The sequence below is a fragment of the Phyllobates terribilis genome, unplaced genomic scaffold (assembly GCF_046119375.1).
Source record: "Phyllobates terribilis strain yellow unplaced genomic scaffold, ASM4611937v1 Scaffold_9__5_contigs__length_417890890, whole genome shotgun sequence".
NCBI lineage: Eukaryota > Metazoa > Chordata > Amphibia > Anura > Dendrobatidae > Phyllobates > Phyllobates terribilis.
The window spans coordinates 160850672-160865986 of record NW_027362769.1 but is presented as its reverse complement, the minus strand read 5'-3'; the positions used below and the strand labels follow the sequence as shown (position 1 = coordinate 160865986).

At 41.6% G+C, this 15315-nt stretch overlaps 1 protein-coding gene across 5 annotated transcripts in view; it reads right to left on the bottom strand.

The window, feature by feature from the left end:
* The window catches only part of LRP1B (LDL receptor related protein 1B), a 2071868-nt gene that overhangs the window by 43716 nt on the left and 2012837 nt on the right, over positions 1-15315 (bottom strand). For all 5 annotated transcript variants that reach the window (XM_073647246.1, XM_073647248.1, XM_073647249.1 and 2 more), the window contains exons 84-85: positions 9670-9831; positions 5720-5894 (exon numbers count right to left, since the gene is read on the bottom strand). In XM_073647246.1, the coding sequence (XP_073503347.1) occupies positions 5720-5894; positions 9670-9831 (337 nt within the window). The remainder of the gene's footprint in view (positions 1-5719; positions 5895-9669; positions 9832-15315) is intronic.

Here is a 15315-nt window from a genome sequence, read left to right as displayed (position 1 = left end):
GACAGGCGGATGCGCTTATCAGTTATAATTCCACCAGCGGCACTAAAGACCCCCTCTGATAAAACGCTGGCGGCAGGGCAGGCCAGGACCTCCAAGGCATAGAGAGACAGTTCACTCCACGCATCCAGCTTGGATACCCAATAATTATAAGGCACAGAGGAATCACGGAGGACATTGGTATGGTCAGCAAGGTACTCCCTCAGCATCTTCCCAAACTTTGCACTCCTTGTGAGAGTACCCCGCGCCTCAGGGCCTGTGCGATGGGAGGGTCTGAGAAAACTCTCCCAGAACTTTGGCAGTGTTCCCCTGGATTGAAGTTGTGTCTCTCTCGCCTGTACTCCTTGGTTGTCCAACGAAGTGTTCCCTCTGCCGCCAGCGTTTTCAGATGGGAATTTTTTTAATAGTTCAACAACAAGAGCCTTCTGGTACTGCCCCATTTTTGTAGACCTGTCAACCTCAGGAATAAGAGATATAAAGTTCTCCTTGTAGCGTGGGTCTAGAAGTGTCACCAACCAGTAATGACTGTCACCCAAAATTTTGAGAACGTGAGGGTCATGGGAAAGGCAGCATAACATAAACTCAGCCATGCGTGCCAGACTACTAACAGGCAATACTTCCGTGTCCTCACCAAGAGGATGACTGACCATGCTCTCCTCCTCTCTGTCCTCTGGCCATCCACCCTGAACAGACAGTTGTGCAGGTAGTACTGTCTATAGTGCATGAAACTAGCTCCTGTCCTTCCTCCTCCTCTTCCTCATTGTCACGCAATCCACGTTGGGATGAGATGAGGCTTGGCTGTGTGTAATCACCCTTGCTCCATCTCATCGTGCTCCGCCTGCAATGCATCCTCTTTGATTGTGAGCAGAGAGCGTTTCAGAAGACAGAGAATCGGGATGGTGACGTTAATTATGGCGTCATTGCCGCTCACCATCTTGGTGGAGTCCTCTAAGTTTTGGAGGATGGTACATATGTCTGACATCCATGTCCACTCCTGAGGTCTTATGTGTGGAGTCTGAACTGCATACCAATGGCCTTGTTGATGCTGGTACTCAACAACTGCCCTCTTCTGCTCACAAATCCTTTCCAACATCTGCAGTGTGGAGTTCCAACGCGTGGGGACATCACACCCCAGTCTGTGAGCCGGAAGCTGCAAACGCTGCTGAAACACTGCATGGGCGGTGGAACCTGTAGCTGACTTTCTAAAATGGGCACACAGGTGGCGTACTTTAACAAGCAGATCTGGCAGCTCCGGGTAGGATTTGAGAAACTGCTGAACCACGAGGTTAAGCACATGGGCCAGGCATGGTACGTGTGTGAGCTCGCCTAGCCTCAGAGCCGCCACCAGGTTCCAGCCATTGTCACAAATGACCATGCCTGGCTGTAGGTTCAGCGGTGCGAGCCACAGATCTGCCTGCTCTTTTAGAGCTGTCCACAACTTTTCAGCATTGTGCGGTTTTTCAACTAAGCATATTAGCTTCAGTACAGCCTGTTGCCGCTTGGCCGATGCAGTGCTGCAGTGCTTCCAGCTTGTTACTGATGTGGTCATTTCAGAGATGGAGGCAGAAGAGGAGGAGGAGGCTGAGGAGGATGAGGTGCAGGAGCTGTAGACCGTGTGGGAAGCCCTGATTGACCTAGGGCCCACAATCCTTGGCGTCGGGAGGACGTGTTCCGTCCCAAGGTCCGACTGGGTCCCTGCTTCCACTATAATAACCCAGTGTGCCTTCAGCGAGATGTACCGTCCCTGCCCACAAGCACTTGTCCACGTGTCCGTGGTTAGGTGGACTTTACCGGTAACTGCGTTGTTGAGAGCACAGCTATTGTTTTGGGACACGTGCTTGTGTAATGCGGGGACGGCACACCAGGAGAAAGAGTGGCGGCTGGAGACCAAGTACCGAGGGACGGCCGTCACCATCAAGTTGCGGAATGCTTCCGTCTCCACGAGCCTAAAAGGCAACATTTTGAGCGCAAGCAGTCATGAAATGCTAGAGATTAGTAGTGTGGCCTGTGGGGCGCTGGCTGCATACTTGCGCTTGCGTTCCAAGGACTGGGGTATGGACAACTGAACGCTGCGCTGGGACAAGGACATGGACGTGCTTCCTGATGCTGCTACTTGAGAGTGTGCAAAAACAGGTACAGGGCAGGAGGCGTCTTCGCATGCACCATAGACAGGGGATTGGCTTGCATGCACAACAGCGGAAGACGCACTGTATCTGGACACTGGGGTTCGTCCCACAAAGTCGGGTGCTTTGCTGCCATGTGCCTGATCATGCTGGTGGTGGTCAGGCTGGTCGTTTTGCCACCCCTGCTGATGGTGGCCTGGCAGGTGGTGCAAATGGCCTTTTTGGGATTATCGGCAGAGTCTTTAAAAAACAACCAGGCTCGGGAAGACCTAACAGTTGTACTGGCAACTTCCTTCGTGTTGGTGTTACGGGGAACAGTTGCCTGACTTCTGTCTGCAGCCACCATACTGTTTCTTCCTGCCTGTTGGGGTGTTCTGCCTCCCTCCCCCTGTGTGCTGCTGTCCTCGCTCTGCATGTCCTCCTGCCAGGTTGGGTCAGTTACTATATCATCCACCACCTCGTCTTCCACTTCTGCACCCTGGTCCTCCTCCTGACTTTCTGGCAATTGTGTTTCATCATCATCCACCTCTTGTGACACTTTCCCACCGTCGCCTTCGTGTGACCGTGGCTGCTCAAATATTTGGGCATCGCTACACGCGATCCCCTCTTGCCCCGCTTCAAGTGGACCGGGCGACAGGCCCGAATCTATAAATGGAAAAGTGAACAGCTCTTCAGAGTGTCCAAGTGTGGGATCAGTTGTATCTGGGTACTCGGCATGGTGGGAGGAAGGAGGATCAGGGTGAGGAATATGCGGTCCAGACTCACGGCTACTGAGACTTGACCGTGTGGAAGACAGGGTGGTGGTGGTGGTGGCTAAGTGACTGGAAGCATTATCCGCTATCCAACCAACAACCTTTTGACACTGCTCTGGGTTCAATAGTGGTGTGCTGCGGTACCCTAGAAATTGGGACAGGAAAGTCATGCGAGAAGATGTGGGTGTTTGTTGTAGCACAATTTCGGCTTGCCCACGGCCTTGTCTTCGGCCTCTGCATGCACCATTACCATCACATCCAGTTCCCCGTCCCTTGCCACGTGCCTTGCCCATTTTAAATGGAGGACAGTATCTTCCACGCTCACTACAAATGACTGAGTTTGGAGCGAACTTATATGTGATCCGTGTGATAGAGAAAACAGAGTTTTAAATACCTGGCCTGTAGGTAAGTAGTTTGAACAGCAAACTGCGGTGAATTGCTTCAATGACACACTAAAGGAAATTTTTAATGGAGGCCAGAAATGGCAGTATTTTCTGACAATATATAAGTGATCCGTTTGATGGAGAAAACACAGTTTTAAACACCTGGCCTGTAGGTAAGTAGTTTGAACAGGAAACTGTGGTGAATTGCTTCAATGGCACACTAAAGGAAATTTTTAATGGCGGCCAGAAATGGCAGTATTTTCTGACAACGTATATGTGATCCGTTTGACGGAGAAAACACAGTTTTAAATAGCTGGATTTCTAGCGCTGTAATATGGAAAGGACCTGGCTGTATTCTGCAGTGCCAATAAGCAAATGGCACAGAAAAAAATAGTGTTCTCTGGATTGCTTTTTAAGCAAATAATGAGAATTAAGATCCAAAGAAAAGTATTCCTGGCCCCTGAGACCTGGGCCTTTGTATAGAAATATCTAACTGCAGCAGAAGGCAGAATTGGAATGGAGCCTCTTGTGCTATATGAACTGCAGTCTGCTATATATACTGCCTGCCTATACACCCTGCCTGCCTGATATCTCTGCAGATAGATTAGTCCTCAGAAGGACTGTTTGTTAAGATGGATATGTGTAATGTACGGTTTTTCTCCCTACACTACCTAATACACAAGCAAATCTCTCCCTGACGCAGCAGCACCTCTCCCAAAACAAGCAAATTGCACAGAAAAACGGTGCTCTGTGGATTGCTTTTTAAGAAAATAATGAGGATTACGATCCAAAGAAAAGTATTCCTGGCCCCTGAGACCTGGGCCTTTGTATAGAAATATCTAACAGCAGCAGAAGGCAGAATTGGAATGGAGCCTCTTGTGCTATATGAACTGCAGTCTGCTATATACCCTGCCTGCCTGCCTATATACACTGCCTGCCTGATATCTCTGCAGATGGATTAGTCCTCAGAAGGACTGTTTGTTAAGATGGATATGTGTAATGTACGGTTTTTCTCCCTACACTACCTAATACATGATCAAATCTCTCCCTGACACAGCAGCAGCTCTCCCTACACTGTCTGATCCGGAGTGACTGTGACGAGCATGGCGGCGCCTGGTCTGATACAGACCTGATGACGCTGTGTGGCCAGCCAATCACTGTAATGCCCACAACCAACATGGCTACGGCATTACAGTGCATGGCAGGTAATCCCTGGATGTTCATTGGCTCTCTAAAGAGCACCAAACATGCAGGGAGGGGACCCGAGTTCCCGCCCGAGCAACCCGGAAGTACTCGGCGAGCGCCGAGCATCTCGAGCAGTGAGATGCTCAGGCGAGCACCAAGCAGTAGCGAGCATGCTCGCTCATCACTACACATCAGTTATCTACCTCTGCAGACTCTCCTGTACACATGGATGTTTGGCTTGGCTAAACATGCTGGTATTCCTTATGGAAAAGAAGACTAAGTTACTGCCAGATATTTCTGAAATTCAACATACACAATCCTTCATTCCCTTAACATCATCTACCCAGAAAGGACCATGGGTTTCCATACACATTAAATGACCATCCTCTCCTGGCAAAAATCAGTAAATTATTCAGACATCAATCTTGTGTAGCGTCAGCTTCAAAGTAAAGGTCCTTGTAGTCTTAGTAGAGGACAATAGAGAATATCTGGTCTATCCACATGACAGGCTGAGTTTGTGGTACTGTGCCCAATGGCTCTGTGTTTATGACCTGTAGGCTCATTGATGCCATTGAAATTGAGGAATCTGTGTATGAAATTATATGAAAAAGTTATGGAAAACTTTTTACATTGCTTCTTAAGCCAATGTCTAGTGGCTAACAATGCTTCTAGGAGAGAATGCCAAAATTGACTATATTCAATTGAACGTAATTATGCTACCTTTACCGTAATCCTGCAAGAAGATTTTCGATCAGTATTTTTAATGGAATATGCTCTTTTGTATCATACTTAACACTATGCATAACTAATTAGTCCAATTTCTTTATTTTTGATGGCTTTTTACGCTATTATGGTGGTTTTGTTTAATCAATAATCAAGAAAGATGCGGTATGCTGTGAATATAGTAGCACCCTATGGACACTTTGGTCGGAGACTGATTGTCGTTTGCTAGTATTAGGTTATCCTTCTTTGTAAATTCTTATATTTTAAGGATATTGTGCATTTACACATAGATATTATCAGCATTCTAATCCAACATTCTAGGAAGAATTTCAAAATCACTGTATGTAAATCCAGAAAACCACAGATACAATGATGTAACATATCCCATATACTTGCCAAAAAAAGCAACGCATCATATAATATATCTTTCTGTATGACCAAAAGATCAACAAATGCTATTCATAAGGATTTTGAGCTATCAGCTCATGTCGATGTTGTCTTCTAATAAAATTGTTAGAAGTTTACCGCTAAGACTTTCTTCTAGTTATAGACTTACTTGCACATGACGTCATAGATGTTCTTATCTATGATACAGAATCCTCCGTGACACCGTTGACATTTGTCGACTTCACATTTTGAGCCTTCATATCTTATGGGACACACACATTCCACCCGGCCATCGTCGGAGATTGTGCAAGATTCCGAATTTACACAGTAGTGGTGGCACACATCTACGGTGAAACATAGAATCAGACAAGAACAGCAACATAACGAGAAGACAAATTTTACAAATTAATTTAGTGAATCATAACCAAGCCTAAACATTTTCTGTAGGTTAACTTGTGTTTTTTGTTTTGGTCTTCAAGGTTTGGGCATGAGAATCCTCTGATCTCTCCTGATTTTATATCAGTTTATTTATTTTGATTTTAGATTTAAAGGGGTTGGCCACTACTTTTTATTGATGGCTTATCTCTAGGATGAGGTTACACCCAGCACTTACACCAATAAGCTGTCACTGGTGCCAGACGAAAGTTTTCGGAAGCTGCCGAAACACACCAGCTCAATCATTTCTATACAGGTCGCGGCTAAGTATTTCAGAACCACCACCTATTCATTTAAATAGGAGGTGCATCTGTATTACCATAGTGTGGTCTCTATAGTTCTGATGGAGCTGCTGTGTTCTGGCAGCATTCGAAAACTTCCGCCTGGCACCAGTGACAGCTGACCAGTGCCAGGTGACATACTCCCATTATCAAATATTAATGACCAATCCTAAGGATAGACCATTAATAAAAAAGTAGTGTCTAAGCTTTTTAATATTTTACGCTACTCCAATTTTACAAATAAAAATGTTCCTTTTAGGTACAGAGAATAAATAGATGCAACACATTCTCTTGGTAGTCTAAATTGGTTGTTTAGAAGTTAGACTATTATAGGATTTTTGAGCCCCATGAAACAGCTGGAACAGATATAAAATAACAGAAAAATGAATAATAATCCAGTTTTTTGCTTCAGCGCCAATTCTGTTTACTCATCTATAGCTATTTGACCCAACATGTGACTTGTGCAGCTAAACACTGGCCACACTAATGACCATAGTGATGTCCCAAAAGTGCTAGAGTCTGGTCAACAGAGACCGGATGGGAGATAAGTATGTCAAAACTGGGTAGACCTGGGAAGGTGATAGGTACCGGTTAGTCCAATCTGGATAATTATCCTTTAGACTTGGGGGAGAAAAGGGGCTCACTGGGACCCCAGAGACCACAAAAACCCAAACCTGACCCTAAAGGTGCAACACAAATGTTTAATATATTTAAAATGCTAAAAATGTATTTTAACCTTATGCATTTTTTTATTGCTTTTACTCTATGCATTTTTCTCTTGAACAGAGATTTTATCTCTTACACCTTCTTACTTTTCTGTTCAATAAAATTTTATTTACTGGATGAATTACGGAGCAATATTTTATGGCCAAGTTTTTATTGCACTAGTAAAAGAATAATAAATTAAAAAGCTGTTACCTCACGCTCCTTATAATGATGGAAATGGCATAAAATATTTAGCCCTCTTCAAAGCTATACTTTAATTCAGTAGTGGGTGGCGGGCCGTGAAGTTATTATGAAGTGATTACTATTTGTGATGGAAGCTATCATTATGCAGAAAATTAGCAGTTTTCCAAAGATTTCACAATTGAATATTAATGCAGAATATACTCAAGTTGAGCATAAAAGCTTCGATTGTTACCTCCCTATGCTGGAAACACAATAAGAAAGGAGTAAAATATATCAAAAGCAAATGGTGGAGTCTTCTCTCCTGGTGAGCTTTCTTTATGAGCCAAATCACAGTCTCATAGCTTCTTTACAAGGGGAACTGGTTGAAGGAGAAGGAGTAATATATAAAGCACTATAATTGTCTAACATATTAGCTTTTTAAAGCATAAGAAAGTATAGCCTTGATGCCTTTTCCTTCACAGATGAACTATGAAAACAAAAAAAGTATACCACCTGGTATATCTCACTTTTAAAAGGGTTGTCCGACCATCTAACATTTTTCAAAAAAATAAATAAATAAATTCACACATCCATGTAATACGTCTATGTGATGCCTCTTGTTTTTCTCAGATAGCACTCTGACCCACAGAATTTCATTGATCCATACAGATATCAGTTTTAAAAATGGATCAGTTTTTACAGTCCATGAGATTTAGAGCACGTCCTCTTCTGATCTGATTTGTGGATCCGAATCGGCAATTAAAGATCATAGGGATCCATGTAAAACTAATATAAAAGGGAAGCCAAACTTTGTACTTCAGAGTTTTTCAGAGTTCAATCCGGATTTCATCCGTTTTTGGGTCAGACAAGAGTACGAAAAATTGCCCAATTTTGGAGAGCGTGGCTGGCAGCAGAAGTGTGAAGCTGAGCTCTGTGAAAAACTGTTCTGAAATGTAACTATTAAACTACTAATATTTATTTGAATTTTATTTCAAATACCTTATCAGCTTCCCAGTTTTTAACTGAAAATGTCTAAAACTGGGAAACTGGAAGAAGATGACGGCTTACTTCTCGATGGTTGGATGCAAGAAGAAGCCCGTTACAGCATATCATCTGGTGATCGCAGTGCTCACCTTCCCACCCAAACCCTTGTATCTCTATGACTAGTTGAAGACCCCAAGGTCACTGAGAATCTCACTATGCCCAAATGATCTCAATCTCAAGCTTCTGGGGTGAAACGTAAGGGTACGTTGGCTAGAGATCAAAATGCACCGACACGAACACTAATCGGGACTCCGCTTCCATCAGGGAGTTCAGAAGAAGAGTCTGACATAGCCACACCATCAGATAGCCCCGTTAAACTAAAGGCAAGAATCGACACTACTGAATGTCCCATCAGCTGGCCAAACAGAAGTCTCTGCATTGCGAGACCTAATCAGCTCTGCTAAACTTCCAGCGGCTTAGGATACTTGTATTATGCTCGAAGCCATGGAAATCTCCATATTTCGGAAGGTGGATACCACCTTCCAGAAAGTCTTTAGTTGAAAATAGAAAAATTGCTTGTTTTTCAACCAGATAATGCAGTGAAAAGGAGAGAAAATTAAAATGGCAAAAGGTTTTTTTTTTTTCTTCAAAGTAAGCCATATACAAAAAAAAAACCTATATACATTTGGTATCATAATGACCTATAGAACAAAAGTTCTCAGATAATTTTTTGCTATAATGCAAACATGAAAAAAACAAAGGCGGAATTTCATTTTTCTTTATTTGCACCCCACTTGGAATTTCTTTCCTATTTTTCTCTACATTATGTGCTAAAATCAATGGTGCCATTCAAAACGACAACATGTCTCACAAAAAAGCAAGGCTTCATATAGCTATGTTGATGGAAATTAAAAAAAAAAAAGTTATGGCATTTGGGGAGAAGGGGATGAATGAGCGAAAGTTCAAAAATAAAAAATGTCCGGGTACTTAGAGTGAATCTGTCAGATGGGTTTCACCCCCCAGACTATTTATAAGTGAAATAGAACTTTAAAAGACAAGTCCACCTTTACATGGTCAATCCATTCCTCCGTTACTGAGAAATCAGCATTACAACTGATATGCAAATGAAGCTGAAGAACTACAGAAGATTTGAAGCCTCTGTCACTCCAGCTCTATTCCCCTCCCCAGTGCCACCTCCTCCTGCTTGACTGATGGCTCCTTTGACTGATGTCATACAGCATAGAGGCTCTCAGTCAAGTGGGAGGAGGAGGAGGTGGCGCTGGGTGGGGAATAGAGCTGGAGTGACAGAGGCTTTATATATACAACAACTATTCAGCCTCATTTGCATATTTAGTCAAACACTGATTTCTCAGCAATGAAGGAATGGGCTGGCTATGTAAAGATATTGCTGGACTTGTCTTTGAAAGAGCTTCATGTGCATAAAAATAGTTTGGAGAAGAAATCCTGCTTACAGATTCCCTTTAAGGGGTTAAAGCCTAATTTGAGTAGATGGTGTCTTACGGCAACTTACGGTATTGACATCTGTCTCCGGTATATTCAGTAAGGCAGCGACATAGGGGTTGATTGCCAGGTGATACACTGCATGTGCCTCCGTTTTGACATATGTTGTCACAGACCTTTTTACCGCAGTTAGGACCGGTGTAGCCCAGTGCACAGTTGCAGGTTGGTTTTCCTATTAAAGGATAAATTATATTATTATCATACAATACAATCATGAAGAACCATTCACACTTTCACCACCATATTCCACCGGGATCCAGCCGTAACTGCCTACAATAAGGTTATGTTTATTACCATAGTCCATTTATTCCAATGACTGCGCTATGTATGCGCTTCGCCTACCCAGATGTCACGTTGTGATATTCTTCTATATTCTTCTATATGGTAAGATATATAAGTATTGCGACCTTTCTGAAATGATATTAACTCTGGAGAAAATGTTCTTCGTCTAAATGTAGATGATAGATTCGCATATTTGATTATCTGGGTCAGTGGCAAATCAACTATCTGTAAAAATGTAATAGACCCAATTGTTCCAAGAGAAAGATACAAGCCAATTTCATGCCATAAAAACTTAAAGCTGCAATACAGTATTGCTTGAAAGTTTGTGAACCCTTCAGAATTTTTCATATTTCTGAATAAATTTGACCTAAAGCTACATCAGATTCTCAAACAAGTCCTAAAAATGGATAAAGAAAACCAAATCAAACAAATGAGTCAAAATATTAGATTTGCATTTTTTTTCAAAAAAAAAAAGGAAAATGATCCAATATCACATGTTTGTGAGTGACAAAAGTATGTGAACCTTCAGAGTTAGCAGATAATCCGGAAGTGAAATTAAAGACAGGTGTTTTTAATCAATGGTATGACAAAGGCTGGAATTGCAAAACCAGCTCTAAAGAGTTTGGACTCCACAAGTCTACATACAGATTGTGTAAAAATTGAGAAAATTGAAGATCATTATTAAACTCCCAAAGAATGGCTGCCCAACAAAGTTCACTGAAGTGTACGGAATATAATAGACCACAAGGTAACAAAAGGAACCCAAGATAAATCTCTAAGCAACTAAAGGTCTCTTTCACATTAAAGGGAACCTGTCAGGTCAGATAGCACTATTAACCTTCAGATGTGGGGTTAATCTGCAGGTTAATAGTGTTGGGAAGGAGCCCAGCTTCCATACTTAAAATAGGGCTTCCACATGAAAATTAACTTTATCCTTTCTGGGGGGCCGCAGGATTTCAGTCATAAAGGCGTTACTACATTTAAGTAGCATCAAGTTTTGGTCTTGTGCTCCATTTGGGCTAGGATGGCCAATAATGGCACAATGAATTCTGAAATATACCAGCAAATTCTAATGGAAAATGTCAGGACATCTGTCCATGAGCTGAATTTCAAGAGAACATAGGTTGTGTAGTATGACAAAGACCCAAATCCACAATTTGTTCTACAAAAGAATGGTTACTGAAGAATAAAGGGGACGTTTGGGAATGGTCAAGTCAAAGTTTTGACCTCAATTTTAAAGAAATGTTGTGATAGGACCTAAAACAAACAGTTCATGGGGGAAAACCCACGAACATATCTGAGGTGAAGCTGTTTTGTAGGGTGGAATCTACTACAATTCTTCCAAGTCGATGTGCAGGACTGATCAACAATTACTAGAAAAGCTTTTATGCATTTATTGCAAAATAAGGGGGTCACACCAGATAGTGACAGCAAAGGTTCACATATCTATGCGCCTCACGGACATGGGATCATTTTCCTCTTACAAAAAAATTGCAAAGTTTTATATTTTCGACTAATTTGTTTTGTTCCCTTTTTCTACTTTTAGCACTTGTGTGAAAATATGATGAAGTTCTAGATCAAACTTATGCAAAATAGGAAAAATTCCGGTGTTCTAAATTTCTATGGAGAAGGGAGTGGGAAGGAACTAGAGGCAGACAGATATTCTGCCGCAAGTTCTCCTGAAGCGGTAATTACACCTTAAGTTAACATTAATAGTAGTAAAAAGTTTCCTCTGGAATCAAAAACTGTGGTAACAGAAATTATCCTTTAACTTTTTTTTTGATCATTTTAGTATCCATTCCTGCATTGTTTCAGTTCTTACTGCGGTTCCCAGTACTTTATTAATAATTATGTAACAATATCTTTTGTAATGTTAGTGATTTTTTGAAATCATGAACTTATTACAGTCCTACATAATTAAGGGAGAAAAAAAAAGGCCAATTTTTTTTTTTTTTCATTCTGATTCAGCAGGGGTAAAAACTCATTCCGTAAACTGTAATATCGTTACCGCTCATTACTGATGAAATCTTATTAATTTGGTTTGCTCAAGAACTTTCTTGACTAAATCTAAAGTTTTAATTATATCTCTCAGATGTGTGCTTTTAATTAACTGATGACATTTCCTGGTTCAATTATTGTCGTTCAATACAACTGTCATAAACTTATAAATTTTAATTAAAGCTGCCCCAAACCGATGCTGTGCAATGTCCGCTAAGGAATTCGGCAAAGGGCTTCATGGAGAACAAATTGACAATATGTGCCTCACCGATGGGATTTGCAGAACAGTTTAACATTTGTGCTGGTGTAATAAAGCTAATAAAACCTACAATATCAGACTAGGATTTAATGATGTCATAGCAAAAAAATTAGGGGAGGTTACATTCTATTACTGGATAAGGAGGTTGATGGAATGAAATAAAACTCGATATAATGAAAAGTCAATGTTATGTACAGGAAATAAGACTTCCATCCAAAAGCAGGGGTGTAACTAAGGCTGTTCAGGGGCGGTCCTAGTGCCAAAAGGAACAGCACTATAACAAAGGAAGGATTTTTGAGCCCCAGAAATCATTTGTGGGGTCCACCCTTCTCTGTGCCGAGCATGTGTATGTCCATCTTTAACTTCAATGAGTTTTTGTGAATAAACTGAAAAGAAATGTAAGGAATGGGAATTTTCCAATTCCCTTCTGTATAAGGGACTAAAAATGAGGGCATCTCCCAAAATTCATTTAAATAAAATTTGGTCCCAAAAAGACATTTATTATGGACTCTCCAGACCCCAAAGTGGATTAGGGATTAAGCATTTATTCTCGCCTGTCCTAGGCCTGGCATTGGCCTGTCCTACAACCACAGCTACCTGCCCGGCACACCAGGATGGTCTTCAAATAGGTCTAATCCTTCGGTTCTCATAATGGTCTTTTTTTACCGTTTGGTTTTCAGATCAGGCTTTGGTCCAGATCTTGCAGCATGACACATCTTGTAATCAATGATCCTCACAAGATCTCCTTCTCTACTCCCCTCTTATCTCCACCTCCCACAATCGTATACAAGATTTCTCCCATGCATCGCCCCTACTCTGGAACTCTCTACCCCAACACATCAGACTCTCGCCTACCGTGGAAACCTTCAAAAGAAACCTGAAGACCCACCTCTTCCGACAAGCCTACAACCTGCAGTAACCACCGCTGCACGACCAGCTCTACCCTCACCTAATGTATCCTCACCCATCCCTTCTAGATTGTGAGCCCTCGCGGGCAGGGTCCTCGCTCTTCCTCTACCAGTCGCTGACTCGTTTTGTTAAGATTATGCAAATGCTTTTGTTATGTATATCCCTATCACATGTAAAGCGCCATGGAATAAATGGCGCTATAATAATAAATAATAATAATAAATGACATATGTCATGCCCCTCATGAGTCACGATCAAGTGTGACCTTAACAGAATTAGTAGATCCAGATCAAAGACCGCTCTAGAGACCAAAAAGTGAAAACAGAAGAATAAAGAGTAATCTGAATCGAATGTGAGGACTTGACAGGGAGCTGCAGCAGTAGGACAGGTGAGGGGCGAGTCTAGGACAGGTGAGTAGAATCTTTCATTATTTTTTAACCCCTTCTTAGCCCTTTAGAGACTCCAGCAAAATGAAGACTTTTTTTTTGTGAAACAAAAACTGAAAAATTCAGATTCTGTTGTATCTGAATTGTTTGAAAAATAAATAATGAATTTGATTTATCTCAAATTGATTCAGTTATCTCTTTTAGGGATACATCGCTGTCTCAGAGGCCAAGCCCCACAGGGGATTTTTTTGGGTCATCCGAGGGTTGTTAAATTTCAGTTCCATGTGTCACAGCCATATTAAACCCTCAATCTTAAAAAAGTCTGAAAAAAGTGATTATATTATAACAGTTGAAATTGTATTATTGATACAGAGGTGTCCAGTCCACCCTTTCCTTTCTGCTAATTTTGTTGAGGATGCCAATTTCGTATAATACAAATTCAACACACTATTGCCACATTTTACAAAAACTCTAAACAGGTGGCAAAGTACACCACAACCACTGGGTGGCAACAAATAGACACAAATAGCATAAACATCTCCCGACAGAGTATCACTAAATCAAGTTTTTTAAAAGGATGAAAAAGGACAATCTATATACAAACATACACTACCTGCCTAAAAAGTTATATACCTTAAACTATATATTTTTTTATAGTGTGTCTTTAGCACAGTGAAAAAAAATACATATGCCAATGAATACGATTCCATCATACACCTAAAGGAGGCTCTTTTTGGAATTTTCTGGCAACATTGGGGCCTAACAACATATTTTCCAAAGGAGTCAAGAAAGGAGATGAGCAAATTGCTTCAAGGTGAATCGAATTTGCTTCCAATTTTTCGTGATTGGTTTGGCACCATTTTGCTAGATTCAAAAAGATCAGAAAAGAATTAAACAAAATTAAAAAAAAATATATACTGAGATATACCTTGATAGCCCTGCTGCTCCTCTCTGGTTTGCTCTTCAGTCAAACTCAGGCCTCTAGCACTGACTAGGCGTCATGGCATCATGGGGTGACACACGTCACAACATTGTGTGCAGTATATCATCACCAGGCCTAATCAGCACCAAAAGTGCCAAGTTCGAAAGACAGAATTAGATTGAGGTGGAAATTGAGAAAGTCTGTGCAGCAAAACAAGTGAAGGCCAAGAAGACCTGAGTAGTGTTGAGCGCAAGTGTTCGTTACTCGAGTTTGCCGAGGGTGCTCGGGTATGCACTGAGTATTGCGGGGCTTGATCCCCCGTGGCAGTTAGACATCCACAAAACATGCGGGGATTGCCTGACAAACATGGCCAATCCCCATTATCCCCGCATGTTTTGTGGCTGTCTAACAGCCATAAAACATGCGGCCGTAGGGACCCGAACATGTCACTCGAGCACCTGTGCATATTCGAACACCCTCGGCAAATTCGAGTAATGAGCACTTGAGTTCATCACCTGATATGAGTATATATATATACTGTATATAAATAAATATTTACTTTTTTTATTTTGAAACCTATGTTTATGAGGCTCTGGGGTCTGGAGAGACCTGAGATCACTTTTGATTCGCATCAGATAAATTCATCCCAGGTGTTGAGAATTCGATTTGTTCTTCACTAGTCTACAGTAGATGTCAACAGAGATTAATATGTGTGCACCTTTAGCTCTGGACAAATTTTTTTAAGGACTTTAATTTTGCACACTACGAATTCAACACATTATCACGACACGCTAGCGTAATTATCGACAGGCCCCAACTCACATCGCAACCACTGGGTGGTAACATATAGATACATGTAGCATAAACATTAAAATTGTGCAGCTTTGTCAAAATTTCCAA